This window comes from Lemur catta, chromosome 10 (genome assembly GCF_020740605.2).
Source record: "Lemur catta isolate mLemCat1 chromosome 10, mLemCat1.pri, whole genome shotgun sequence".
Taxonomy (NCBI): domain Eukaryota; kingdom Metazoa; phylum Chordata; class Mammalia; order Primates; family Lemuridae; genus Lemur; species Lemur catta.
In genome coordinates, this window is record NC_059137.1 from 59,326,807 (window position 1) to 59,353,063 (window position 26,257).

The 26,257-nt window shown below is 44.8% G+C and overlaps 1 protein-coding gene and 1 long non-coding RNA gene across 2 annotated transcripts in view; one reads left to right on the forward strand and one right to left on the reverse strand.

Annotated features, from left to right (window-relative positions):
* The window catches only part of GLDC (glycine decarboxylase), a 79,520-nt gene extending 53,506 nt beyond the window's left edge, over positions 1-26,014 (forward strand). The window contains exons 17-25 of the mRNA XM_045563849.1: positions 4,407-4,532; positions 5,872-6,021; positions 7,083-7,195; positions 8,743-8,884; positions 11,246-11,357; positions 19,935-20,030; positions 23,098-23,270; positions 24,554-24,634; positions 25,315-26,014. Coding sequence (XP_045419805.1) covers positions 4,407-4,532; positions 5,872-6,021; positions 7,083-7,195; positions 8,743-8,884; positions 11,246-11,357; positions 19,935-20,030; positions 23,098-23,270; positions 24,554-24,634; positions 25,315-25,458 — 1,137 coding nt within the window. The 3' untranslated portion in view covers positions 25,459-26,014. The remainder of the gene's footprint in view (positions 1-4,406; positions 4,533-5,871; positions 6,022-7,082; positions 7,196-8,742; positions 8,885-11,245; positions 11,358-19,934; positions 20,031-23,097; positions 23,271-24,553; positions 24,635-25,314) is intronic.
* Positions 14,765-17,231, reverse strand: LOC123646649. The gene is made up of 3 exons (XR_006737961.1): positions 16,823-17,231; positions 15,920-16,105; positions 14,765-15,012 (listed from the first exon to the last, which is right to left on the reverse strand). It is a non-coding gene; the product is annotated as an uncharacterized LOC123646649 (long non-coding RNA).
* Positions 26,015-26,257: the final 243 nt, after the last annotated feature.

A 26,257-nucleotide genomic window follows, 5' to 3' on the forward strand; every position in this document is an offset into this window, starting at 1 on the left:
GTTCTGGCTCCCCAGGTAAGTGGGGTGGAGTGGGTGACCGCCCAGTCTTAGTCTATTCCTGGTTTTATTAAAACTGGGGGATTGCTTGTGGCTAGTTGCCTGGATTTTGCAGTAAAGAATTTCAAAATTTTTCACTTCCTTTTCAAAAAAGTGGGAAAAGAAGGAATATTTTCACTCTCCTTTCGTTGCTTAGCCATCCTAATTCCACAGGTGTGTTGTCTTAGGCCTTCGTCCTGGTTGGGAATAGAATTCATTTTTAAAGATCCTTGAAAAATAGGCCATTTGTGAATTCAATAAACTGTTAAACCCCCTGACCACGGTCCAGGCAATGTGTGCCAGTGTGGAGATCAAGTGGCAAAACCAGACCGACACAGACCCTGACGTTCCAGTGTGGGTTTGAATTGTTACCTTCCTAAGGAAGGGTTAGATTAGAGCTATAATTGCTCTTGGGACCTCAAAGTGTCTTAGGGCCTTTCCTAGAATGACAAAGCTCCAGTTGTCCAGTGAAGGGATTCCAGATGGCCCTGCCCCTTTTCTGTTTTTCCTTCGTGGTTTCCATGGCTAAGGTCCCCCTGGGACTCCTTCATTACCCTCCTTCACCACGAGGTGCTCAGGGGGCCAGGTCCCCTTGGGAAAGGCGTTACACATGTGCAGCACGGCCTGTGTGATCTCGCCACCCCACTCCTCCATCAGTGTTTGGCAAAGGCTTGTGGCTAGCAAAGGACCAGATTCCTTCCACTCTGTGCTGCTTCCCACCTTTCCTCATTTCCTAAATTTCCCAGGCTGACAGCAGGAAGTAGCTGGGAATGTCTAGGAGTTGGAGATCAATCCCGATAGGTCAAGGAGAAAGAATGAGAAACCTTTGGGGTTGCCCCGGGTAGAGCTGTTCTGTGACTCACCCATTCTTTCTGCTCCTGTTCCCTCTCAGTGTTTCCATCTCCATCCCGGGTCTGTGATGTTTCTCCTGGTCACGCTGTCCATCCTGCTATCACCGACCGCCCCTCCACTCTGCAGGAGGGAGGGCCTGGGTGCTGCACTTCAGGGAGAGGCAGAGCAGAGCAGGGCGGGAAGCCCTCCCAGCCACTGAGCTGCCAGAAATGCAAAGCTCAGAAGGCTGGAAATGTTGGCCTCCTGCTGGATCAAGGATTTTAATTAAAGCCGACTCTCTTAGATAAGGGAGAAGAAAATGACTTAATTCAAATAATCAGGGAAGATTTTTCCACATCAGTGATGTCTGAGGCAGCTGCTCCCACACAATAGACTCTAATGGAATCCAGCAAAATATAACCTTCTTTTTTGAAAAGGAGTGTGGGGAAATCATGAGCCACTGAACCACCTGGGCTCCTGATGGTTCTCTTCTTTCAAGCTGCTTTTTGAAGTTATTTTCACATTTGCTCTTAGGTTAAATTTCAGAGGTTCCTAAAATGGAATGCCTAGGTTCTTCATTTACCAGCTTGGTTTTGGAAAATACAAATTTATTTCACAAATATTATTATATTGCAATTACCATGTGCCAGGCTCAGTTTTTAACACTCTATAAATTAATATCTCAATCTGTTATTCAAATATTAACTCAAGTTTGCTGGTCAGAGACTGAGTTTCCTATACAAAGGTTAAACATCAACTGACAAAAAAGTTATATATATATATCTCTTTCCAAAAAAGGAAAAATTGCAAAATCTGTATTGGAATATATTTTTTCTTCCCAATTGCCTGAGACAAAGTAGTGGCCTTTGGTTGTTGGATTTTACCAGTGGTAAGACATCCATTTCCCCTGCACAGGAGCATTCCTCCATAGTCCCTTGCTCACTCTGCAAGTCTCTGAGGGGTATCTGTGCCAGTTCTATGCTCAGCACCCTGGGGAAGTAGGAAAACATAGCATCCATGCAAATGAGCCTTAAAAAAAAAAAAAAAGCTGTATTTGCTGTGGATAAACCAGAGCATCTAATCTGGGTTCAATTACTTCCATGTCCCTCATAACACTAAAATTTTAAAGGGGGGAAAAATCAGCATTATTAAAAATAATAGGGGCCAGGCATAGTGGCTCAGGCCTATAATCCTAGCACTCTGGGAGGCCAAGGAAAGACCTCACTTGAGGTCTAGAGTTGCGAGACCAGCCTGAGCAAGAGCAAGACCTGATCTCTACAAAGAATACAAAAATAACCTGGGTGCAGTGGCTCATGCCTGTCGTCCCAGCTACTTCGGAGGCCGAGGCAGGAGGATCACTTGAGCCGAGGAGCATGAGGTTGCAGTGAGCTATGATGACGCTACTGCACTCTATCCGGGGTAACAGAGGGAGACCCTGTCTTTAAAAAAAAAAAGTCAAAATTCCCATAGAAAACCAGAAATGTCTGAGAGTAACATATAAATGAGTCATTGACAAAACCATTGAGACCTTTTCTCTTTCTACTACTCTTTTACTTTCTCTCTTTTTAAAACTCACCACTGTACTAACGAGGAACCACTACTCTTTATATCAGACGTGTATTAGTTTCCTAAGGCTGCTGTAGCAAATTACTCCAAGCTTAAAGCAATACCCATTTATTTTCTTATAGTTACGGAGGCCAGGAGTCTTAAATTGGTTTCTCTGGGCTAAGGTCGAGGTGTTGGCAGGACTGGTTCCCTTCGGAGGAGGCTTTCTCTCGTGTCTGGAGCCACCTGCATTCCTTGGCTCCTGGCCCCTTCCTGCCGTCAGTCTGGCTGCCTGCTTCTGTCAGTCCTCCCACTTCCTCGGGGGTCGCATCTCCTTCTGCTTCCCTCTGACACAGACGCTTGTGAATACATTTAGAGCCCCTCCAAAAATCCCGAATTATCTTCCCACCTCGAGATCCTTCCTTCACTTAATCACATCTGCAAAGTCCCTTTTTCCACATGAGGTAAGGCCCACAGGTTGTGAAGACGAGGACAAGGATATCTTTGGGGGCCCACTATTCAGTCTACCACAGGGATGGTTGACTTTTTTAAAGCTTAAGTGTTGTTGTTTCGGCAGAATTTTCCCTGGTATGAATTCTTAGTTTTGGCCTTCTATGAATATTTTATATTCATTTTTAATGATTTTGTTTTCCCCTTATTTATTAATATTCTGCCCTGAAGGGATCCTTTCATTTAACGATCCTTCTGTAGAATAAGAATACCTTGTGAGAAAGGACAATGATTCCAGCTTTGGTTCTGAGAAATTGAAGAAAAAAAGTGTGACCACAGAAGCCAAGATTTTAAACAAGGATTTGAGGGCAACACTGCATAACCAGCATGAGACCAATAGCCATTCAGGAGCGATACAAACCTCTCAGCAGAGGACAAAGTGATTCCATGTTTGCCTTTGGTTAAAGTTCTGTTTTTGTACACATGTATTCTTAATTAGACTACTTGCTGTTTTTGAGGAAATAGCTAGAAGCTAAGTTTTTTCTCTGAAAGGCCATTTTTTAATAATTTCCGTCTATTTCTCTTCAAAGGGGCTCAAATGCTAGTTCTGAGATCGAAATTAGGAGCACTATTTTTAGGGTAATCATTTCCTCTCCTTGATGCTTTCTGTTGGGGAAAACCTTGTGATGTGCTTTTTTGTTGTGGTATGTGATGTCTACAAGAGCATGTGTGTTTGTCTCTGCTCACATGTTCACATGATTCTTTGGAGGCAATGAAAAATGATTTGAATTTGGGAATTCTAACATTGCACCTACCATCCATTCTTCATGAACACATCTTTAAGCTCTCATGTAGGCTTAGCTCTTGAGGCACTTCCCCTGATCTCTTCACCCTGAAGCTACACCCTTCATTCTAAATTTCGACTGCACCTCTGGACTGTTATTAATATCATGTGCCAGTGAGCAAGTTGTGTGAGCCCATGGCAGGGCTTGATCATTTTTCATACTTAGTTTATGATTCTCATGGCAACTGACAATTCATTGCAGAGTAAGCATCCAATTAATGTTGACATAATTGGTCCATTGGCACTGGCAGGCGTTGCAATGATGTCTACTATTATCATCTGTCCTGGATAGGCCAAGCAGAGCACTGAGGCTATGATTTGGACATTTGAGTCCTAGAGTTTAACTTCCAATCTCATGTTCTTCTAAGGTGCTTTCTACGTACTGTCACCAAGACAAGGTTAGAATAAGCCCAGGCCTGTTTTTAGTGTGCTGGGATAAGGGTAGATTGTGTTAATGTTCTGAACGTCTTTAGGGAGCAATATTTGGGGATTCAAATGGAAAATCCTTTTAGACGTTGTTTTGCAATAACAAATGATTGAATTGTAGCAAAATTTTAAGGCACCAGTGGTCAGCTTAAATGAAAACATGTGATGCCTATTTAATTTGGGCATTAAGAATGTTGCGGGACTTTTCTGTCATTATTATCAGCCTGGTGATGATGTTTTCTCCCTCCTTGCTTCCTTTCTTTCTGTTCCTCAGGTTTGCCTCATTCCAAAATCAGCACATGGGACCAACCCGGCAAGTGCCCACATGGCAGGCATGAAGATTCAGCCTGTGGAGGTGGATAAATATGGAAATATCGATGCAGTGCACCTCAAGTCCATGGTACGCATCTTCCCCTTAGCAGATGGGAGTTCTGGGCGGGGAAAAGGTGCTGGGGCTCAGGGAGGGACAGATGATGTGTGTTGCCTTCTCTTGCATTCTAATGAAAAGAATGCAATTCCTCCTCTGCAGTCGAGAGTCTACTCTGCCCCTCCCTTCACCAACATGGAGAAATCTCCCATCCTCTAATTCGTGCCTGTGTAGGAAACGGAATGAATTATTCATGGTGGTAGTAACAGTACTGCTTGCAGAACATGCCTGCTTCTATCTGCCCAAACTTCTCTCTCCTTCCCCTCCTTCCCCAATTAATAATCAACCTGGCAGTCACACTTACACTCAATCTTTGTGTTGGGAATTAAAACACAAATGTAGATTTTGCAAATGTCTGACTGTCCCAGCCCCTGGTGAATTCCAGGCAGTATTCCGCCCAGTTTCCTCCAGTGCCAACCCCCACTCCCAACCTCCCAACCTCCAGGAAGAAGTTGCTTAGCAACCGTATCTGCTTCCCACCAGTGGACTGGCGGCTGCATCTTAAGAGGGAAGGAAATCGGTGGAATAGCAATGTGATTTTGTCGGCGTTATTAGGCATGTAGACTGGGAACTCCATGTAACTGCCAGTCTAAGGGAAACTGGGAATAAACAACGCTGTGCATCTCTTCCATCCACCCGCCACCCTTCCATTGCTCCATAAAGATTTTTCCAACAGATATTCTGGGCCAGTAGCTGCAATCATTAAGTCTCTCCAATATAGGAATATAGGATAGGACCTTCTCTCCCACCCCCACATTTTCACACGTGCCTGCTCTGATTTGCTGGCAGAAAAAAAAAAAAAAAAGACAGGGACATGACTTTTATATATGCTTGCCTTCTGTAAAAAGGGAAAATGAGAGAGATTTTTATCTAAGCAGGGACATTCCTTTTGGGAATTCTAGTTTCAGCAGAATAAGAGGAAAAGGGGTGAGTGAGGCAAGATGAGCAGAGAGAGATTAACCATTAGAATAGATATGTCTAGAACCAAAAGATCTGCAATAATTACTGAGATAAATTGAACGAAAGGAAAACCACCTGAGAGAGTTGGGTCCAACATATCCCCAAATCTGAACTGTTTTTTTGGTTTTGACCATAGATACCTAGCCCAAGAGGATCTTGCTATTTTTAGGAATGATTTACAAAGGTAGTCATGGCTGTGGATCTTTTATTGCTGTCATTGTATTTTGAGACAATTCCAGGAATGCAAAGACCAAGACTTCATCTTTCTTAATCCTTTAAAATAGAGAGCGCGGATAGGGCCAAAAAAGACGTTTCCTCCCTTTGTCTCCCTCCACCCTTTTCTCTCGCACAGGTGGATAAACACAAGGAGAACCTGGCTGCGGTCATGCTCACGTACCCATCCACCAACGGGGTGTTCGAGGAGAACATCAGCGACGTGTGTGACCTGATCCACCAACACGGAGGACAGGTCTACCTAGACGGGGCGAACATGAATGCTCAGGTGGGGACTGTGAAAAGGGCTCCCTTAGCTCCTGCTGAGAAAATGGTTAAGTCGAAAATATTTCTGTCTGACTTCTGGAGAGTCATCTTAAAACACACAGTTGAGGTTGATTTTCTTTATTGGCAGCTCAAACAAAGCACCCCAATTTCACTGGCACTATGGTTCCTACAGGAGGCAAACAGGTTGAAGGAGGTGACTGGAATGTTCTTAGACTATCTTGGGCTGCCATCTCTCTATAGGTGCCCCCAGGCAAGAAGGCCACCTGGCTCCATGCCTGAGAGAATTCAGACCCCTGTTCTGGCCACTGGTGGCTGTTCATCGCCCATGGCCTTGGGCAAGCCACTTATCCTGGCTTTAGCGTCAGCAGCTGTGAAGTAGGAGCCCAAGGAGCTGGATCCTGACTACTTGGGGGTCAGAGGGTCTGTGTAATGTGACCCTCTGAGCAAATGGTGGGAGCCACTGGAGGAGAGAAGTGTCACAATCTCTTCGAGACTCTTCTTGGTGGTTTTTTTTTTTTAGACAGGGTCTCACTCTTGCCTGGGATGAGTGCAGTGGCGTCGTTGTAGCTCACTGCACCCTCATACTCCTGGGCTCAGGCAATCCTTCTGCCTCAGCTACTTGGGAAAGTAGCTGGGACTACGGGCACGCACCACCATGCCTGGCTGATTGTTTTTTATTTTTTGTAGAGACAGAGTCTCGCTCTTGCCCAGGCTCATCTCAAACACCTGACTTCAAGTGATCCTCCTACCTCAGCCTCCCAAAGTGCTGGCATTACAGGCATGAGCCATCGCACCCAGCCTGTATTTTTCAATCTCAATTGGGCTAAATGGTCAGCTGCTGTTTCCATAGAAACCACCAGCACTCTGCCTGTGGCATGCCAGGTTTTGACTGCAGAACTGGGCCAGTGTGAGGACGTTTCTGTGAACACCATGGCTGTGTCTCTGTCTTGCCTTTTCCACATGGGGAGAGGACACCATCAAGGTCCCTGACCCCCACTTCAGAGCACCTTCCCAGGCTCTTAACTTTTGTCTTCTGCTTTTGGCCCTTTCTCTTTGTGGTAGGTGGGAATCTGTCGTCCTGGAGACTACGGGTCTGATGTCTCGCACCTCAATCTTCACAAGACCTTCTGCATTCCCCACGGAGGCGGCGGCCCTGGCATGGGGCCCATTGGAGTGTGAGTTCTGGGCTGGTTTCAGGACGGCTTTGGAGACAGAATGAAGAAATGTCCCCAGACTCACCGCTGGTCCCATCAAGGTCTTCAAATGTTGAGGATACCCTCATTCCTAGTGCACTGGTGGAGGCTGGATCAGGAGCAGTGAAAGGGGTGTTTTAGAATATTTCCAAAGAAAAGCATAATTACATTTTATTAACTACAATGTTTGTACTCACTGAGCTGCCAGTGTGCATAGAGAGCAGGTTTATTAACAGAATAATGGAAAGGAAACTACTTGAGCTTGGATGAGAACTGGAACATCAGCACTCAGAAGCATCTTTCAGACTTTAATTTAGATTTCCAAGCAACTTTCTTTCTTTCTTTTCTGTTTTCCAGCTAATGGTTACATTGAAAGTGAATTGGATGTAAAGTGTTGAACGCTTTACAACCTGAAGTCTTACTATATGTGAGATAAGTAAGGAGAAAGAAAAACCTTATTACCAGAAATAATTGGATGAAGTCAGAACAAGACTAAGGGAATGTTTCTTAGCTGTTGATAACTTTTTACACTGTTAAATTGAATCATCCTGTGAGAATAATGGTGAGAGCAGCTGTTTCCTGAGCTGCTTCAGTCTTCCAAAAATGTAGTAAAGGCACCAGTGTTCAGGGTTGCTGGGAGTTTGACCTTCTTGATTTTTCTGCTTTTCTGTTTTTTTCTTTTTTTATATTTTTACTTTTTTTTTTTTCTTGGTGTACTCTTGGCCAAAGGATGAGCAGACATATCCTGCTTTTCTTTTTGATTATTATTATTTCTAGTAAATGGGTGAGCTCCAGCGCCTCAGCTGTGGGGCAGGTGGGGTGAATGATGCTCGTGTGCTGGTCTCCAATGTGCAGCTGCAGGGGGCATCTTCTCATCAGCTGCTTCTGTGTCCTGTAGATGCCTTGGCACAGGGCGTGGGGGCATGGGGCTGGGATGGAGGGGCCATGGGATGGAGTTTCGCATGAGGATTTCTGCCAGATCCTCCCCTGTGGATCTCAGGTGAACCACTCAAGTGCTCATGGCTGGTGGAGGCAGGACCACTTCCTGAACATCTGCCTCTTAGCAGGTGTAAGGTCCCTTCCACTGTCAGAATTCCTCTGCTAAGAATAGAGCTTCCTGGCCGGGAATGGTGGCTCACGCCTGTAATCCTAACACTCTTGGGAGGCCAAGGTGGGAGGATCACTTGAGGTTAGGAGTTTCAGACCAGCCCGAGCAAGAGTGAGACCCTGTCTCTACTAAAAATAGAAAAAGTTAGCCTGGCGTGGTGGCACGCACCTGTAATCCCAGCTATTCAGGAGGCTGAGGCAGAAGGATTGCTTGAGCCCAGGAGTTTGAGGTTGCTGTGAGCTAGGCTGACGCCACGGCACTCTAGCCCAGGTGACAGAGTGAGACTCCCTTTCAAAAAACAAACAAACAAGCAAACAACGAAAATAGAACTTCATGAGAGGGCCCGGAACTTGCCTGTTTGGTTGTACTGTATCTTTTTACATTTTCTGAATCTGTACTTTAAAAAAAAAAAAAAATGCAGGAAGAAGCATCTTGCCCCCTTTCTGCCCAGTCATCCCATCGTTTCAGTCGAGCTGAACGGGGATTCGCAGCCGGTGGGCACTGTCAGCGCGGCCCCGTGGGGCTCCAGCTCCATCCTGCCCATTTCGTGGGCGTATATCAAGGTGAGGCCTGAGAATGTGTGTACATGGGTGGGGGCTGTGATGTGGGGTGGGGAACTAAGACTGCAGACTTCCCTCTTGGCTTAAACATAAAGAAATCCGTGATGTGAGATGTGGTTCAATGAATAGTGCTGATGACTTTTGAGATTAGCTAAAAATCATTCCCTCTCTTCTTCATGACACTATTTCCTGTGGATTCTCCTAGTGGGTTTAACATCAGAGAAACTGACACACCAGATATATTTTTCCAGACACAGTTAAGTTCCGTGAGTCATATGGATGTTCTGGCCACGTCATTTGGTTTCCTGTAGGATTTATATAGCCCCTTCCGAGTGCAAAGCAGCACCCGTGCTAATGATTACACTTCGTTGAGATCCTGGGATAAATTTTAGGAATATGTCTCACTTTGCTTTATATTTCTTGTGGGTCTGGAGGATAAGATAAAAAGTAGTGGAAATTTGCTTATTTGGTGGTTTCCAAAAGCTCTTTGCCCTTTAGGGCTTGTGGAACTGCACTCTGGTGGTTGTGGGGAGGGGGATAATTAGACTTTGTCAGAGAACAGGCTTCCTTCCTTTGCCTTTCTCCAAAAAACACTAGGGCCAGAGTTTATTTTCTATAGCTCTTGTTCCAGCTGGCCCACCCACCTCCTGCACTGACCAGACTGAGGACAGGAACACTTGCGCAGCTACTAATTAGAGCAGCTTCCCCAAACCTGTGCCTCTCGTTAAATAAAGGGTGGCTCTCGCTGAAACAAAACCCCCAAAACTCGACCGTGGAAATCGTGCCAGATGACTCTGCGGAACTGGCTGTCATGCGTGAACAGTGTGGCATTTATGATTCTTAACGAAAAGTTTCTGGAAGCTGGAACAACAAATCTGTACCTCTGAAACTAAAACCTGCTTTTTAAAATGATACTCAAGTTGTTTTGCAAAGTGTAACAAGATAAACGGCATAAAAGCCTGTTTCTTTGCAAACAGAATCAAATTCCCATTTCCCTTTTGATCTCTGGGTTCTGTAAATGTGGGTTATTTGCATGGACATATATGGGTTGGAGCTGATTTCCCACATATAGAAAATAAATGCCTCAAGGCTGGTTTGGCCATATGCCTGGAACACCGCACCTCAGTTGAAAAACTAAATAAATCTAATAGGATTTAAGCTACCCACCGCCCCCTGCCCCCCAAACCTTGGGTCTTTTCTTATTTCGGGCTGTTATTACTTATCCTCTGGGCTCTAGCACCGGCTTCTCTCCCTCCTGCAATCCCCCAGGACTGTTCTGCTGCTCTGCACGGAGTCCTTAGGGGATTCTTTCAGAATGCACATGCCTAGGCCCTGTTCTGGAGACACCAAACTTAGCATATTTGGGGGTGGACTTGAGCCGTCAGCATTGTTAAAAGGCTGCTTGGTGATACATAGGCTGAAAGCACGTCCATGTCCTTCCTGGTGAAGGTTTGAGGCTTACAGGGTGGAGTCACATGTAGTCCACCTGACCCTACGGGGACTCCCAGAGGACAGTCATGTGCCTCCCCCTCCACACCTGGGAGTTTGCCGTGCTCGCCTGGAGTGCTTTCCCCCTTCTCTTTCCCTATCCACATTCCTCTCAGTTTTAAGTTTCTAGTCAAGTTCTGACTCTGAGTCTAGGAACTCTTCTTTGACTGCCCTGGGGAAACGTGCTGTCTCCTTACTTTAGATTTTGATATCACTGTTGTTTTATTTGGTGTTTTCTCATTTGCTTTACATTAGTTTTGTATTGATATGTATTGAGACTGCATCATCCATGAGGTACTCAGGAAAGAAAGTAGGCGATAGAAATTGGCACAATCTTGATTTCTAGGCTCTTTGCTGGTGATGATGTTTACCCCTTATGATCACAGGGACTGATTAACCACCAAATAGGATAAGACTGAATCTGATGGTTGTTGAATATAAATAGCCTTGACTGTGGACTATGGGAAGACAAACCATAGAAAATTGCTGCAGTGGGGATTTTGGCCAAGATCCCATGGGATTGCTGGCAGTTATCAAGACACTGAAAATTCACAGTAAACAAATACCACCGCCTCGCAATCCTAAGATCAATTCTTTTCCCTCTTTAGATAACACAATAGTCAGCAGTCAACATTGCCATGTTGTAGGCTTTGTTAGTACAAAAGGAAAGTGAAATTACTCTGCAGAGGAGAAAACCAAAAATTATTTCAGGCTTAGGACTGACAGATGTCCTTGTTCCATTCATCTCCAATCCAGAGTTACGGGTGGCTGACTTCCTTCTTGGGCGGGATGTGTCTGGGGTTGTCTTTGGGTAGTATCTTGACCACTGGGCTCCCCTGTTACGGTGGATGATGGCTCTTTTTCCCTCTGTTGCAGATGATGGGAGGCAAGGGCCTTAAACACGCCACGGAAGTTGCTATTTTAAACGCCAACTACATGGCCAAGCGATTAGAAAAACACTACAGAGTCCTTTTCAGGGGTGCAAGAGGCAAGTATCAACTTTAGTCTATCATCACCTTGATTTTTTTCTTGGCCAAACTAAGTTTGGCCCAGATGTGGTTTTCTGATGTGGGTGGAATACTTCTGTTGTTTAGCACATACCAGAGAAAAGTATAGAGGTCTTGAATATACAGTTAACAGTTAGTGGCATCATTACATGCAAGGCTATCCTAGGTGCTTAATCTACACAGACCCAGTCAAAAAGGAGAGGACCACCAAGAGATGTGTACATAAATACTATGAGCTAATTATTCACAGAGTGCTATGAGAATGCCCTGAAAGAGTAGTTCAGACTGGGCAGGGGCAGGGTGGCGTAGTTGAGAGAGGCTTCTGGGAGAGCCATTTGGAATGGGCCTGGCCGGAAGAGCAGATGAGAACCTGAGTGAACAGAGACACAGGACCAGCCTGGAGTGCAAGGGAGGGCCAGGCTGGAATGTTATCTTGGGGCCTCGAAGGCACTGGGAAGGCTCTGGACTTCACCCCTGAGCCACCTATAGCCACTAAAGCTCTTTGAGCTGGGAATTGACGGGATTCATTGAGGCTGTTAAAACCATTAAGATGGTAGCACGAGCACGGGGTGAACATGCTCTTAGATATGGAATCAGCTGGACTTAGTTACTGACGAACTGAGTGTGAAGAGAAATTTTCGGTAAGCCTCTTAGGGTTAGAGTAGAGGGAATAACAGCTGGGGATACAAAGTCACCCCAGATGTGATGGGAGGTGTTGGAACTAAAAACCAGCCCCCATGGTGTGGGCTCCTTGTTGACTGGGGCGGTGTAGATTGAATGACATCTAGACATTTGGCTCTGGGCATAGAATTTGAGTGCTGAGTTTTGGATGTGGTGTGAGGCCCAAGGAAGAGTATTAAGAAATCAGAGCAAAACATGTCAAGCAGGCAGGTGGCTACATAAGAAGGGGCAGAAGACTGGGAACCTGGTCAGGGAGCCCTCTGTGTCCAAGACAACTCTAGGTCACAGTGCCTCTCCCTTGGCTGGGCAAGGTGGCTCATACCTATAATCCTAGCACTCAGGGAGGCCCAGGCAGGAGGATCACTTGAGCTTGGGAGTTTGAGAGCAGCCTGAGCAAGAGCAAGACCCCATCTCTACTAAAACTAGAAAAATAAGCTGGACGTGGCGGCACGCACCTATAGTCCCAGTTTCTTGGGAGGCTGAGGCAGGAGGATCGTTTGAGCTCAGGAGTTTGAGGTCGCAGTGAGCTATGATGATGCCACTACACTCTACCCAGGGTGACAGAACGAGACTCTGTCTCAAACAAAACAGTGCCTCTCCCCTAAAACTCCCGCTTATCCTTCCTGCTTTCCTGTAGTGCCACCTCCTCCCCGAAGCCCCCCTCTTTTGGTGGAGTAGCCATCCGTCCTCCTGGCTCCCCTGTGCCTCTGGGCAGTGGTTCTCCCACGTGGCCCTGAAGCCCCGGGAGGTTCCGTCTGGTTTCAGGGCACCCATACCTGGCCTATCACACGTGCACAGACCAGCACAATGTGCCTGTGGTGTTGCATACTGAATGGAGACAGACAGGAGGGAGCGAGCAGCTGGTTTTAGTATTATTTTATTTATTCATTTATACTTTTTTCAGCTTTATTAAGGTATGATTGACAAACCTGAATTTACGATCTTTGTCTTTAACTGATGGGGAGCTTTTGGTAGCCTTAGAGAGTAGTCTGGGCGAAATGGCAGATGCCAGATGGCAATGGGCTGAGAAGTGGACGGAGGTTGGGAAGGACGAGGGGAAGCATTCATGGTTTGGGGAAGTCTGGCAGTGAAGGGGGTGGGGGCTGCAGGATGGGTTTTCCTGTTAAATATGAAAACAGGATTTAAGCTGCCAGAGAAAAGGCTGGAACTACACACCAGGTAGCCATTTCGAGCATTGTCTGTGGGCCCAGGATGAGAGCAGGGAAGAGACCCAGACTCGAGCCTGGAGCAGAAAGCAAGCTGTCAGCAGCAGCGCGCCTGGCCTGGGGCAACAGCGAGGACCTCCCTTGGGCTCCTGGTTTCCCAGGCCCAGCCAGAGTGTACATTTACATCTGCGATTTTTAATTTAAAGGCTAGTCTTGGCTTATAAATATGTATCTAGAGGGATGGCTCCACAGTTTTAAAATAGAACTAAATAACAGAAAGCTGTGGTTAGGAATGTTCCCCAGGGAGTAGAAAAGAAAGTTGTGGGCAACAAAATGCTTCTGAAGTGGGCATTAAAGAATCCACAACAGCCACCGATTAATTCAAAATAGCTCCTGCGCTATGAAATGGATCCCGCTTGTGCATTGGCTTTAAGGATTAGCTTCAATATTCGTTTTGTCTGATTATATAAGTAATGTATATATGCTCAGGATGGAAATTTTGAAAAATAAAGAAGCATAAGAAAGAAAACTTAAGTGACCCATGGTGCCCTTGATCAGACGTAGCTGCTATTAATGAGGAATATAGTTTCCTGTATTTCTTCTTGGCTTTCTTTTAAAGAAAGCAGATCATATTACAAATACAGTGGGTTTTCTAAAATTTTTTAATTTTTTTTGAGACAAGGTCTTGCTCTGTCCCTGGGCTAGAGTTCAGGTGCGTCATCATAGCTCACTGCAACCTTAAACTCCTTGGTTTAAGTGATCCTTCTGCCTCCGCCCCCCCCCACCCCCCGCCCCGAGTAGCTGGGACTCCAGGCTTGCCCCACCATGCCCAGATAATTTTTCTATTTTTTGTAGAGAGGGTGTCTCACTCTCGATTAGGGTGGTCTTGAACTCCTGGCCTCAAGCGATCCTCCTGCCTTGGCCTCCCAAAGTGCTAGGATTATCGTGTGAGCCCCTGTACCCAGAGCAACAATGAATGTGATTTAAACTGGGTGTGGGTGTTGTGGCTCCCCAGGAAAGAGGGACAAGCACCTACTATGTGCTTAGCATTTAAGTGATGGCTTTAGGCGGTAGGGACTATCCCAGTCCTGGGGGATCTGCAGCACAAAAAGATGGATGGAATATCTAGTTGTTATGACATTTTACCCCAGAATTACATAATGAGTAGTACTTCTCATTCCAAGGAGAAATAGATTAGTGATTACAGACTTTATTATCCAATCCCGAAGTTTATGAAACCAAAAATTGTCTCATGTTTGACCTGGTAAACACATTTATTACACAATTTGAGGCTTAGTATTTTAGGGCCTAAAAAAGAATCATCACTTTACCTCCAGAGGGCTCAAAATAGAAATGTTCATAATAAACACATTGTATTCTAAAATGCCTAATGGCAATATAAGAGTGTTTTTCATCTTAACTATATGCACCAGCTCTAAATGAGACTTTGGGATTACGGATGACTGTGAGGCAATCATTTTAATGAACTCCAGAATTGCCTTTATGAACCATTTCTTTGAGAGATTTGAGTACCAGTTACACCGTCAAGGCTTATGATTTTGAGAAGCAAGGAAGCGACAGGCAAGAATTTGGAGCAGGGAGTAGCAGTAGTACGGTCTACAGTCATGTGTCACATAAGGACCTTTTCATCAAAGATGGGCCAGGTATACTACGGTGGTCCCACAAGATTATGATGGAGTGAGCCAGGTGTGTGGCCCGCCTCTTTAATCCCAGCTGCTCAGGAGGCTGAGGCGGGGGGATTGGTTGAGCTCAGGAGTTCAAGGCCAACCTGGGAAGCAGAGAAAGACCCCTTATCTTTCAAACATAAATAAATAAATAAATAAATAAATAAAATGGAGTCGAAAAAATTCCTATTGCCTATGATGTTGTATCCCTTGTAAAATCATTGTTCAGCTCATTAGTCACATGTTTGTCATGATGCTGGCGTAAACAAACCTGTGCTGCTTGTCATATAAAAGTATAGCTCATATAATTATGTGCATAATACCTAATAATGATTACAAATGATTTTGTTACTGGTTTATGTATTTAACTGTAAGACAGCCTTCCTTCAGGCAGTTGCTTCAGAAGGTGTGCAGAAGAAGGCATTGTTACCATAGGAGATGTGTGTGTGTTATTGCTCCATGTGTGCAATTGTCCCTAGAGACTAATAGTGGGCAAGGTGTGGCAGTGCAAGACAGCGATATTGATGATGTTTACCTTGTGTACATCTAGGCTAATGTGTATGTTTGTGTCTTAGTTTTTAACAAAAAAGATGAAAAAGTAAAAAAAAAAAATTTACAAATAGAAAAAAGCTTATAAGGATATAAAGAACACATTTTTGTACAGTTATACAATGTGCTTGTGTTTTAAGCTGTTATTACAAAAGAGTCAGTTTAAAAAAATTAAAATGTTTATGAAGTAAAAGAGTTATAGTAAGCTAAGTTTAATTTATTACTGAAGAAAGAAGAATTATTAAAATTTAGTTTCACGTAACTGTACGGTATTTTTAAAGTGCACAGTAATGTCCTAGGGCGCTTCACATTCACTCACTGCTCACCGACTCACCCGGAGCAACTTCTAGTCCTGTCAGCTCCGTTCATGGTGAGTGCTCGATACAGCTGTATACTTTTTAAAACCTTTTATGCCATATTTTTACTTTTTCTATGTGTAGATATGGAAACACAAATACTTACCATGGTGTTACTGTTGGCTACTGTATTCAATACAGTAAGTTCTGCATGGGTCTGCAGCCCCTAGTGTGGCAGGCCATACCATCTAGGCTCGTGTCAGTACACGCTATGGTGTCTGCACAGCGGCGAAAGCACCTATTTCTCAGAATGCATCCTCATCATTAATGATGCATGACTGCATTTATTCTGCTAGGATGAGGAAACAAAAGAAATTACCTCAGGTAAGATGATACATTTTTGAAGGAAGAATTTTAAAAATTCACAGGTGTCTAGTCTTGTGAAAGGCTAAGCTCACTGTTTGATCTGAACAGAGTCCCCATCAGTGGGAGTATATGACTTTGTTAGTATCCCAAATGTTTTTTTGTTTTTGTTTTTTTGACAAGGTCTAGCTCTGTAGCCCAGGCTGGAATGCAGTGACACAATCATAGCTCACTGTTACCTTGTACTCCTGGCCACAAGGGAACCTCCCACCTAAGCCTCCTGAGTAGCTGGGACCATGCTTGGCTAATTTTTTTTTGTAGAGGCAGGGTCTTGCTATGTTGCCCAGGCTGGTCAAACTTTTGGCCTCAAGTGAATCTCCTGCCCTGGTCTCCCAAAGTGCTTGGCTTTCAGGCGTGAGCCACCAGGCCTGGCCTCAAGGTTTTATATATATTTTAATTTCTTATATGCCTTTTTATCTTCTCAAACCTTTGATAAACCCAATTCTGCCTGCAAATTCCTGTTCCTAAAGAGGTTTCCAGATGGCCCTTTTTTTATGGGTGGGCAGGGGTCTTAAGGCTCCACTTACCTTACCTCATTCTCAGGGAAACAGCCAAGAGTTTTAATTCTGCGGTCATGGTCCCTGGATTGCAGCTGAAAAGCTTGAACAAGCATTGTTTGCCCAAGCAAGTGTTATAGAATAATTACCTACTGAGTTCCATTTGAGTTCCGTTTCTAGGCAGCTACTTCTGAAGAGGCAGGATAAGTAAGGCTCAGTCCCTGGTCTCAAGGAGGGTGTAGAGAAGCCCTGTTTTTCCATAGCACGTTCCCATGTTGTTTTCAGCTTAGGAAGACAATCAACATATTAGAGCCAACTTATAGCCAAGCCACCATGTTTCTCTGCTTCTCCATTTTCCCACTCGCTCCTCTCCTTGTCGCTTTGACTGGGCATCTCCTTAGCTACAGTCATGGTTATGGGCCCAGGGGAAACATCTACTCCATGAACATTCACACTCGGGCTGTTCAGTTTAAACAATTTTTACTTGACATTGCTCTGACTCACCATATGCCATAGAAGGTTTGTGTATCTTTCTCCTAAAAGCTGCGAACAAAGAGTCTGTCCTCTGAGGGCCACCAAATTGAAATTTCATCCCTTTCAGGGCTCAAGTAGCAAGAGAGAGAGAGGGAGAGAGAGAGAGATGCTCAAATTCCACTACGGTTTCCATTTGAATGCAATAGAGTGTGGATTTAGAAAATAACATCTGAACCTCATTTAGAAAATGGAGCTCTTCCCAAACCACTTGGCTGTGGCGGCGGGGTGGGCCTCTGCAGATGAGGTCTCGGTATTAGTGGTGCTATGTTGGCCTTGGCTTGATGGTGCCTTTCAGCTACTGAATCTCTGGAAGACTCCAGAAAGAGCAACTCCTCTCCCTCTGTGTCCCTCCTTTCTTCCCCTTCTGCTGTCTGAGTGTCTTTCAGAGCCTTCTTCCTCTTTTTGTCACAATGACCAGGGTGGCAGCCAGAGGGTCAGAGAAGAAAGGGCAAAAAGGATGATGCTGGACTCCCCATGTGGGGTGGCATAGCCAGGGCTTTGAGAGTCCTGGAATTAACAGTTGATAGTCCCATCACTTTCCCCCTGAACCAGGGGTGGGGGACCTGCGGCCTTCTTATTTCGAGACTCTTCTTTTTTGAGCACCAAAGAAGGCAAGAAAAGCTTCATCTTTCTCTGCTGCACCCCTTTTTATAAAAGGATTTGTTATGTAAAATTTGGATTCAGTCAAAAGGCTGCACTTCGGTACCTAGAAGGGCCTGAACATTCCACTGATTATTCCTTTTCAGCACTTTTTTCCTGAGTTTAGCCACCCATGATAGAACTTTCTACTTTTGAGTCATGCTCCTTATAAATTTATTCTCCGTGATTGTTAGAAAGCATGTTTTAAAAATATGCAGTTTCAGGTCTGGGCATGGTGATTCATGCCAGTAATCCTAGCACTTTGGAAGGCTAAGGCAGGAGGTCAGGAATTGGAGACCAGGCTGAGCAACAGGAAGACCCGTCTCTACAAAAAGTAAAATTAGCTACAGGTGCAGTGGTGCATGCCTGTAGTCCCAGCCACCTGGGAGGCTGAGGCAGGAGGATCGCTTGAGCCCAGGAATTTGAGGTTGCTGTGAGCTATGATGATGCCAATGCACTCCAGCCTTGGCAACAGAGCAAGACCCTGTCTCAAAAAATAAAATTAAATTTAAAAAGCAGTTTCAGTATATTCAAAGTCTCAGGCTCTCATAGTTTTATTTTCAAACAAAACCAATTCTTTCATATTTATTCCTTATATAAGAAAGAGAGCAGTTCACAGATTATCTTCAGGGGCTGGTAATGACTGGAGCAATTCCACACAGGCTTGAGAAGCTGGGTCTGCTCTCGGTGTCTGTAAGAGGATTCCTTTTTCTGAGAGGCAGGAGAGCAGGCTAAGGAGTGTGTTATTGTCTGTGTAGATACACCACTCGAAGGAAATCCATCAGTTAGTAGACCATGCGGTCTGGGAAGCCCCCAGCAGTGTTCTGTTTATCCAAATGCTGACTTGACGGTTTATTCTTGATGACGTGTGGGTGGTCGGTAGCTCATGCTGGGGAGCTGCGGGCTTCACAGGCCCAGAGAAACAATGTGTTTACAGACTGCAGGTTGAGTATCCCTAATGTGAAAAACCGAAAACATTTTGAGCACCAACATGACTCTCAAAGGAAATGCTCATGGGATTATTTTGGATTTAGGGATGTTCAACCAGTAAATATAATGCAGACACTGCAAAATCTGAAAAAATCTGAAATGGTCGACACTTCTCATCCCAAGCTTTTTGGATAGAGGATACAGAATGGTAGAACAAAGTGAATTGACCCACGCAGACTCTGGCCTCATCAGCTCCTTCCCTCTTGTGGGATACTGTTTGACCACATCTATTTCTAATTCCTAGTTTGCAGCCTGAAACCAAAACCTCAAACGGTCCTTTAAAGCAGCAGTCCCCAACCCTTTTGGTACCAGGGACTGGCTTCATGGAAGACAGTTTTTCCACAGGCAGGGGTGGGGGTGGGGATGGGGGGAGGCGGAGCTAAGGCGGTGATGCCAGAGATGGGGAGCGGCTGTAGATACAAATGAAGCTTCGCTTGCTAACCCATCACTCACCTCTTGCTGTGTGCCCCCCCTCCCCCCGCCAATTTCATGAAAGACAGTTTTTTCATGGAGATGGGGGTTGGGGGGTGGTGATGGAGCTCTGTGTCCTGGTCTCTAATAGGCCGTGGACCCCTGGGGATTGGGGACAGGAGCTTTAAAGCATCTCATAAAATTCTATATGTGTCTTGTGGATATATGTTTTATATATTTATATATACACAGAGGAAACAGTTATTTGATGTTGAGGGTAAACTTCCCGAAAAGTATCAATGGATCTTTAACTCTAGAAATGTTTTGTATAAAGGGATCAGAACTATGATGACATGTTTGTTCACCTTGTTGCAAGAAGATTTTAGCTTCTCAGAATAGAAATAATCTCACACCCAGATGCCTCTTGTTGAATCTTCTAGTAACACCTCTCACTTCCCATCAGCCATGATCAGGCTTGTGGGTGTACAGTGAGCTAAAGATCAGGTGCATTGGCCCAATGTGCCAAATAAGAGTAAATGAAGTCTTTATTGCCACCTATAAACTTACTGAGTGCTCGTGGCTTCTGAATCTTCGTTGATATACATAAAAAGTTTAATTACTTATGCATTTTTTTTTGGGTAAAACAAGCTGGTGCAAATCTTCAGCTGAACCAATTTTCCCAAACAGGTTACGTGGCTCATGAGTTTATTTTAGACACAAGACCCTTCAAAAAGTCTGCAAATGTAGAGGCCGTGGATGTCGCCAAGAGGCTCCAAGATTATGGTAAGTGGCCTCACGGTGAGTGGCGTTAGCCGTTCCTGCAGTGCCCACGCTGGCTGGGGGCCCCTTCCTGAAAGCACAAAGGGAAAGCGCAGGCGCCACAGTAAATGGATCTGTGGGGTAAATGAGGAGCCTGCGGTTCTCGGCAACCTTCAAAATAATAGAGAAAAAACTTTCCATTACTACTGCACTGGTCCTGCCTTCAAAAGATATTAAAATATATATCTTAAATCCATCAGCAGCCAAGAAAAGATATCTTTATGGTTAAAATTTAAAATTCCAAAAAAAAAAAAAAGATTTTTGGTGGATGTGGAGTCCTAGCTGAATTGTAATGACTTGTTTTAAGAAGGAAAGAGAAAAATTTTTTTTCAATTTAATAGTTTTTACTACTGCATCACAGTGGGAGGCCCATGTGTGAAACTCACTCCCCTCTCTTGAATAAATGATCTTATTATGTAGTTACACTGATAGTAAGTGGGAAAACCAGAGAAAGGTTTCATTAATAGAATTAGCAATCACCTCCTGAAAATCTCCTCCTGGCAGCTCTTACACTCTGACAGTAGAACTTCTTTCTTCTGACTCAACCTCCCGGCTACTGACTAAGCGTGGCTAATTCAGGATAAGACTAGCACTTGTTGGGTGTGCTGTCTATGTCACACATCTAACTACAGCAGCATTTGCAGGGGGGAGATGTGGGGCTAGGAGACAGGTGGTGATTCAAGTTAACTCCCAGTATTTCGGAGTCATAGTCTATTTCCTGACCTTGATGTTATTTTGATGTTAAATAGAATGGTTTCCACAGTTGTGCAAAGCCCAGAATTGTCCAGGTGCCTGCCAAGAAGTAGGCACCTAGCATATATGTGTTAACTAATGAGAGACTGAATGAATAGCTAAGTTAAAAAGTAGGTGTGGCTAAGACCCAGGTTCTGGGTCTGAATCTGAATTTTTAGAAAAGAGGACTAGTAATCTGTGTATTTAACAAGCCCAGATAAGTCTCAGACAAGTTTAGGGGCATACTGCCTTAGGACAGAGGTTCTTATGCTAATTATCAACTCATTATCAGAATCACCTGGGAAATTTTTTTTTTTTTTCACCTGGAGAATTTTTAAGACTCATAAATTTCTGGGCCCTACCCTGGACTTCTTGAATCAGGATCCAATGCAGGAATCTGTTTCTGAAACAACTTCTCAGATGGTTCCAGATATGAAAACCACTATAGCAGAATATGTTGGACTGAATTTGCTCACACATGGAATTGAGGGCAGTCTTAATAGAAAATCAGCTTGTTCTTTAAAAAAAAAAAAAAAAAATCCCTTTCTCTTTGGGTGACACAGGTGTATGCATTTGTCAAAACTCATTAAACAGGCCGGGCGCAGTGGCTCATGGCTGTAATCCTAGCACTCTGGGAGGCCGAGGCAGGTGGATCGCTTGAGGTCAGAAGTTCAAGACCAGCTTGAGCAAGAGCGAGACCTTGTCTCTACTAAAAATAGAAAGAAATTATCTGGCCAACTAAAAGTATATATAGAAAAAATTAGCCGGGCACGGTGGCACATGCCTGTAGTCCCAGCTACTTGGGAGGCTGAGGCAGGAAGATCCCTTGAGCCCAGGAGTTTGAGGTTGCTGTGAGCTAGGCTGATGCCACGGCACTCAAGCCCAGGCAACAGAGGGAGACTCTGTCTCAAAACAAAAAAAGAAAAAAACCCTCATTAAACGAAACAGTTAAGATTTGTGCATTTCACTATGAGTTTTGTCACAAAAGTATGAACATATATTGAATTCTAGTTAATGATGTGCGTGCTAAAGTGAAGTATACTAATAACTGCAATGTACTTTGAAATACATAAAAAATAAGATGGATGGATGAATAGATGTGTGAGAGAACAAATAATAGCAATGAAGAATCTAGGTGGTGGGTATGTGGATGCTCAATTACAGTCCTTTCACCTTATCTGTGTGTTTGAAAATTTTTACAATAAAATGTTGGGGAGATAATCTCTTAACGAATGCAGGCATGACTAATGCACCCCATGCAATGGTGATGCTCACCAGAATTTAGGAAATGCTCCACTCCAGGGCAAGAAAAGCTGATAGGTATGTCAGCTAGGGAAGTTGTTTTTCATCTTTTAAAGATTTCACAGAAAAAGTGTAAGAAATGGCAAAAAGTTATTTTTTGCTTTTGTCCAGGAAATCTCTCCCTTGACCACATGTCTTGTTATGTCATTGTCATGTGAAAATTTTTGGAAACATAGAAATACATTGAGCCCATTTCTATATGCTACCAAACTTCAGTTTCCCCATCTGTACAATGGGGGCAAGGAGATTTGCCCCAGGGTCCTTAATGCTTGTTACTGCATTATTTAACTTTTGACAGGGTCTAATATTAAATATTTTCATTTCTCTTCATTGCAAGTAATACACGATCACTATGGAATGATTCTAAAACTCAAGCAAAGTGAAATAAAAGTCCCATCATTTCTGGCAATAGTCCTGTTAACATAATAATATTTCTTTCAAGTCAAGGCATCTTCCCTCATAAAATATACATATATAAAAGTACTTTGTCATTTTTTGGTTTTTTACTAGAATGAGACATTATAAAAAATATCCTATTTTTTACAAAAATAGGGTATTAACATAAAAACTTAGTAGTTTTGAGTGGTTACCTGACTTAACAAATTTACATACTTTTGAATGGTTGCATATTTATTGTAAGGGTGCCATGTAACATTTGCTTAATCAATTCCCCATTGTTGGGTGTTAGGCTGTTCCCGTTTTTCTTCTATAAACAGTGCTGAGCCAGGTGCCTGTAGTCCCAGCTACTCGGGAGGCTGAGGTGAGAGGATCGCTTGAGCCCAGCAGTTGGAGGCTGCAGTGAGCTACAACCACGCCTATGAACAGCCACTGCTCTCCAGCCTGGGCAACACAGTGCTGAGACGAACCCCCAGATACACATGTACTTGCAAATGTATCTGATGGTTTCCTTAGGGTAAATGATAAGAGGGCTGTGGACTTTTCTTCCAAACTGGGAGGCCAAAATCAGTGAGGCAAGTTCTCCTGTCTCCCTTTGCAGGATTTCACGCCCCTACCATGTCCTGGCCTGTGGCAGGGACCCTCATGGTTGAGCCCACGGAGTCGGAAGACAAGGCAGAGCTGGACAGATTCTGTGATGCCATGATCAGCATTCGGCAGGAAATCGCTGACATCGAGGAGGGCCGCATCGACCCTAGGGTCAATCCACTGAAGGTGCGTAGGCACGGGTACCTTATTTGAAACATGCTTTTGAGTAGAAAATGGTATCTGAACAGTGTGCCAGTAACCCCTGAACTCTCATCTGAAGATGATATTCTTGCCTAGAATGAGAACGTTCTGAGAAGATGCAGTACAGCAGCAGTCACTCAAGCATCACGTGGCTGTGGAAGCTACACGTGCCGCACACGCTGCCCTCGATCACCATGGCAGGGAGTGGGGGCTGGAGGACTGCCCGGCTGGGGAGTTCCTAGCATTCCACGTCTCTGTCGCATGCACAGTAGTGAGATTGCAGCATAAATAAAATTTATGTATTTGCCTCGCAAGCCCATTATAAACACAAGTTCCTGTACCGGGGCACTTACTTCTGAGAACTGGATTGGTATTTGGCCTGGATGTTTTGTAAGGTTTATGGCCCATGTCGGAGAAGAGTTTGATAGGCATTTTTCCCAGCTCTTTCAAAACATGTTAATTTTATATCTGGTCAGAGTCCTAAGTTTCTTGCTCCAGACATGAAGCTGGAGGATCATGAATGGAGGATACCACGAAGGCTGTGGTTGTGTCTTTATGGCTACAGGCCAGAGAACAAGTCTGGGATGTGGGCAGAGGCTGAGGCAAGTTCCAGAACCGCCTCGCTGGAGGTGGGGTGCAGAGTGATGGCTGCCGAGGGCAGGCGCCCGGCTAGACGTGCTTCCCCGGGTAGTGGGGGGATACAGGGTGACTGTCTTTACTGTAATTTATTTCTCATTTCTCTCTGGACACTGCTGATTCTTTCAGGGTCTAGGCTGCTTTTAAAAGTGGGAATAGACACCTCAGAGAGCATACTATTGAGTTATAAAAGCAAGTGGAGAATACTCCTCATTGGATAATATAGGGTTTTAAAATGTGCCAAACTATCCTCTATGCTTTGTATTACTATGTGCAGTAATAGTATAAAAACATGATAAAATGGTAAACACCAAATTCAGGATAGTGGTTATCACTGGGGGGGGGGGTATACAGGCAGCTCCAACTGCGTTGGCAATGTTTTATTATTTTAAACCTGAAGCAAATATGACAAAATGCTAATTTAACTTTGCTGGGTGGTGGATGTGCTTATTACTGTAACTTTCTGATATTTGAACTGTTTCACAACGTCCAATATTCTTCCCCCCACACCGAAATGAGACGACAGCGTCCTGTCCCTGCTCCTCCGTCAGAAGCCCCCTGGTTGAGGTCGCGGCGAAGCGCGGGAGAAAACAGCGTCTCTGACCCCTCTTCCCTCCGTGTCTTTGTCTCAGATGTCTCCACACTCCCTGACGTGCGTCACATCCTCCCACTGGGACCGGCCTTATTCCAGAGAGGTGGCGGCGTTCCCGCTCGTAAGTTCCGCCCGGCGGCCGAAGGTGCCAGCGGGGAAGCTGCTCACGCGCGGGCCATGTCCTTCCCCAGGGCGCCCCTCTCGGTCTCCCCGTTAGAGAGACCGTATGGGGGACGGTTGTGAACTGGGGGTCATGAGAGGGCCAGAGAGCAAAGGAATTGGCTTGCAGGGGTGAGGGCAGAGCCAGAGGGTCAATTTTTTTTTTTTTTGAGGCAGAGTCCTGCTCTGTCACCCTGGCTAGAGTGCCGTGGCGTCAGCCTAGCTCACAGCAACCTCAAACTCCTGGGCTCAAGCGATCCTACTGCCTCAGCCTCCCAAGTAGCTGGGACTACAGGCACGTGCCACCATGCCCGGCTAATTTTTTCTATATATTTTTAGTTGTCCAGCTAATTTCCTTTTTTATTTTTTAGTAGAGACGGGGTCTCGCTCTTGCTCAGGCTGGTCTCGAACTCCTGACCTCGAGCGATCCACCCGCCTCGGCCTCCCAGAGTGCTAGGATTACAGGCGTGAGCCACCGCGCCCGGCCTTATTTTGCCATAACACAGCGTTGCCTTTTAACTTCTCAGAGTACTTGTTAGGCTAGTGGTGTCTTAGGCTGTGGGAGTATCATTGCCACTTGCTTTCCCACAGGAGAAACCTCTCAGAATAACCCCACAGCATGTCTGTCTTTTGTCTTTGCAGCCCTTTGTGAAACCGGAGAACAAATTCTGGCCAACCATTGCCCGGATTGACGACATATATGGAGATCAGCACCTGGTGTGTACCTGCCCACCCATGGACGTGTATGAGTCCCCGTTTTCTGAACAGAAGAGGGCTTCTTCTTAGTCCTCTCTCCCTGAGTTCAAAGGACTGATCTGATGTCTCTCCTCGGAGCATTTGACAAGCAAGAAATATTTCCTCTCCCACCACAGGCTCACGTAGGGGTTTTATATACTGTGTATATCTGTGCAATCTCTGTCGAGGTCAATGTAAGTACCGCTGGCGTAGTGAGTGGAAGCTTCTCGTTGGCGGGTTGGTTTGCTTCAGGACTCCGCTTCCACACAGATCGCTTGCCTTCGTTCGGAGCCATTTGGCTTTTTGCATAGAAATTTTTAGGAACTCTAACTTTCAATGTGGCAAGTTTGCAGACATTATAGAGGCTATACTGGAGACTGAATAGACACACTTTTTGTTCCAAATAAGTCCTGTGGACTGTGCCATCTGTGGGAAATCCCAGGGCAAATGTTTACATTTTGTATACACTGAAGAACTCTTTTCCTCCGACTAATTTGCCTAATCTGTAATAGCATTTTTGAGTGTTTGCCTCTTTTTCTGTGTGGGGGGGTTTTTTTTTTAATCTGCATTTATTAGTATTCTAATAAAAGCATTTCAACTTAATGAATGTCCGCCTCTTGGTCCATTTTCGTTTTACCCCCCTCATACCCCAGATTCAGAGGGAATGAAGGGCCATGAGAACACCCAACCCAATAGCTACGGTTACGCGATCAGTTTTGCCTTAGACTGACTAAAGAAAGTGTGTGTCTTGGTCAGCAGTGAAGGCCACTTTGGCCCTTTTTCTGAGAACTGGGTTAGACTGCACGTAACTGGAACCCAGCTATGGGAGTTCATTCAAATAGCAGTTCGT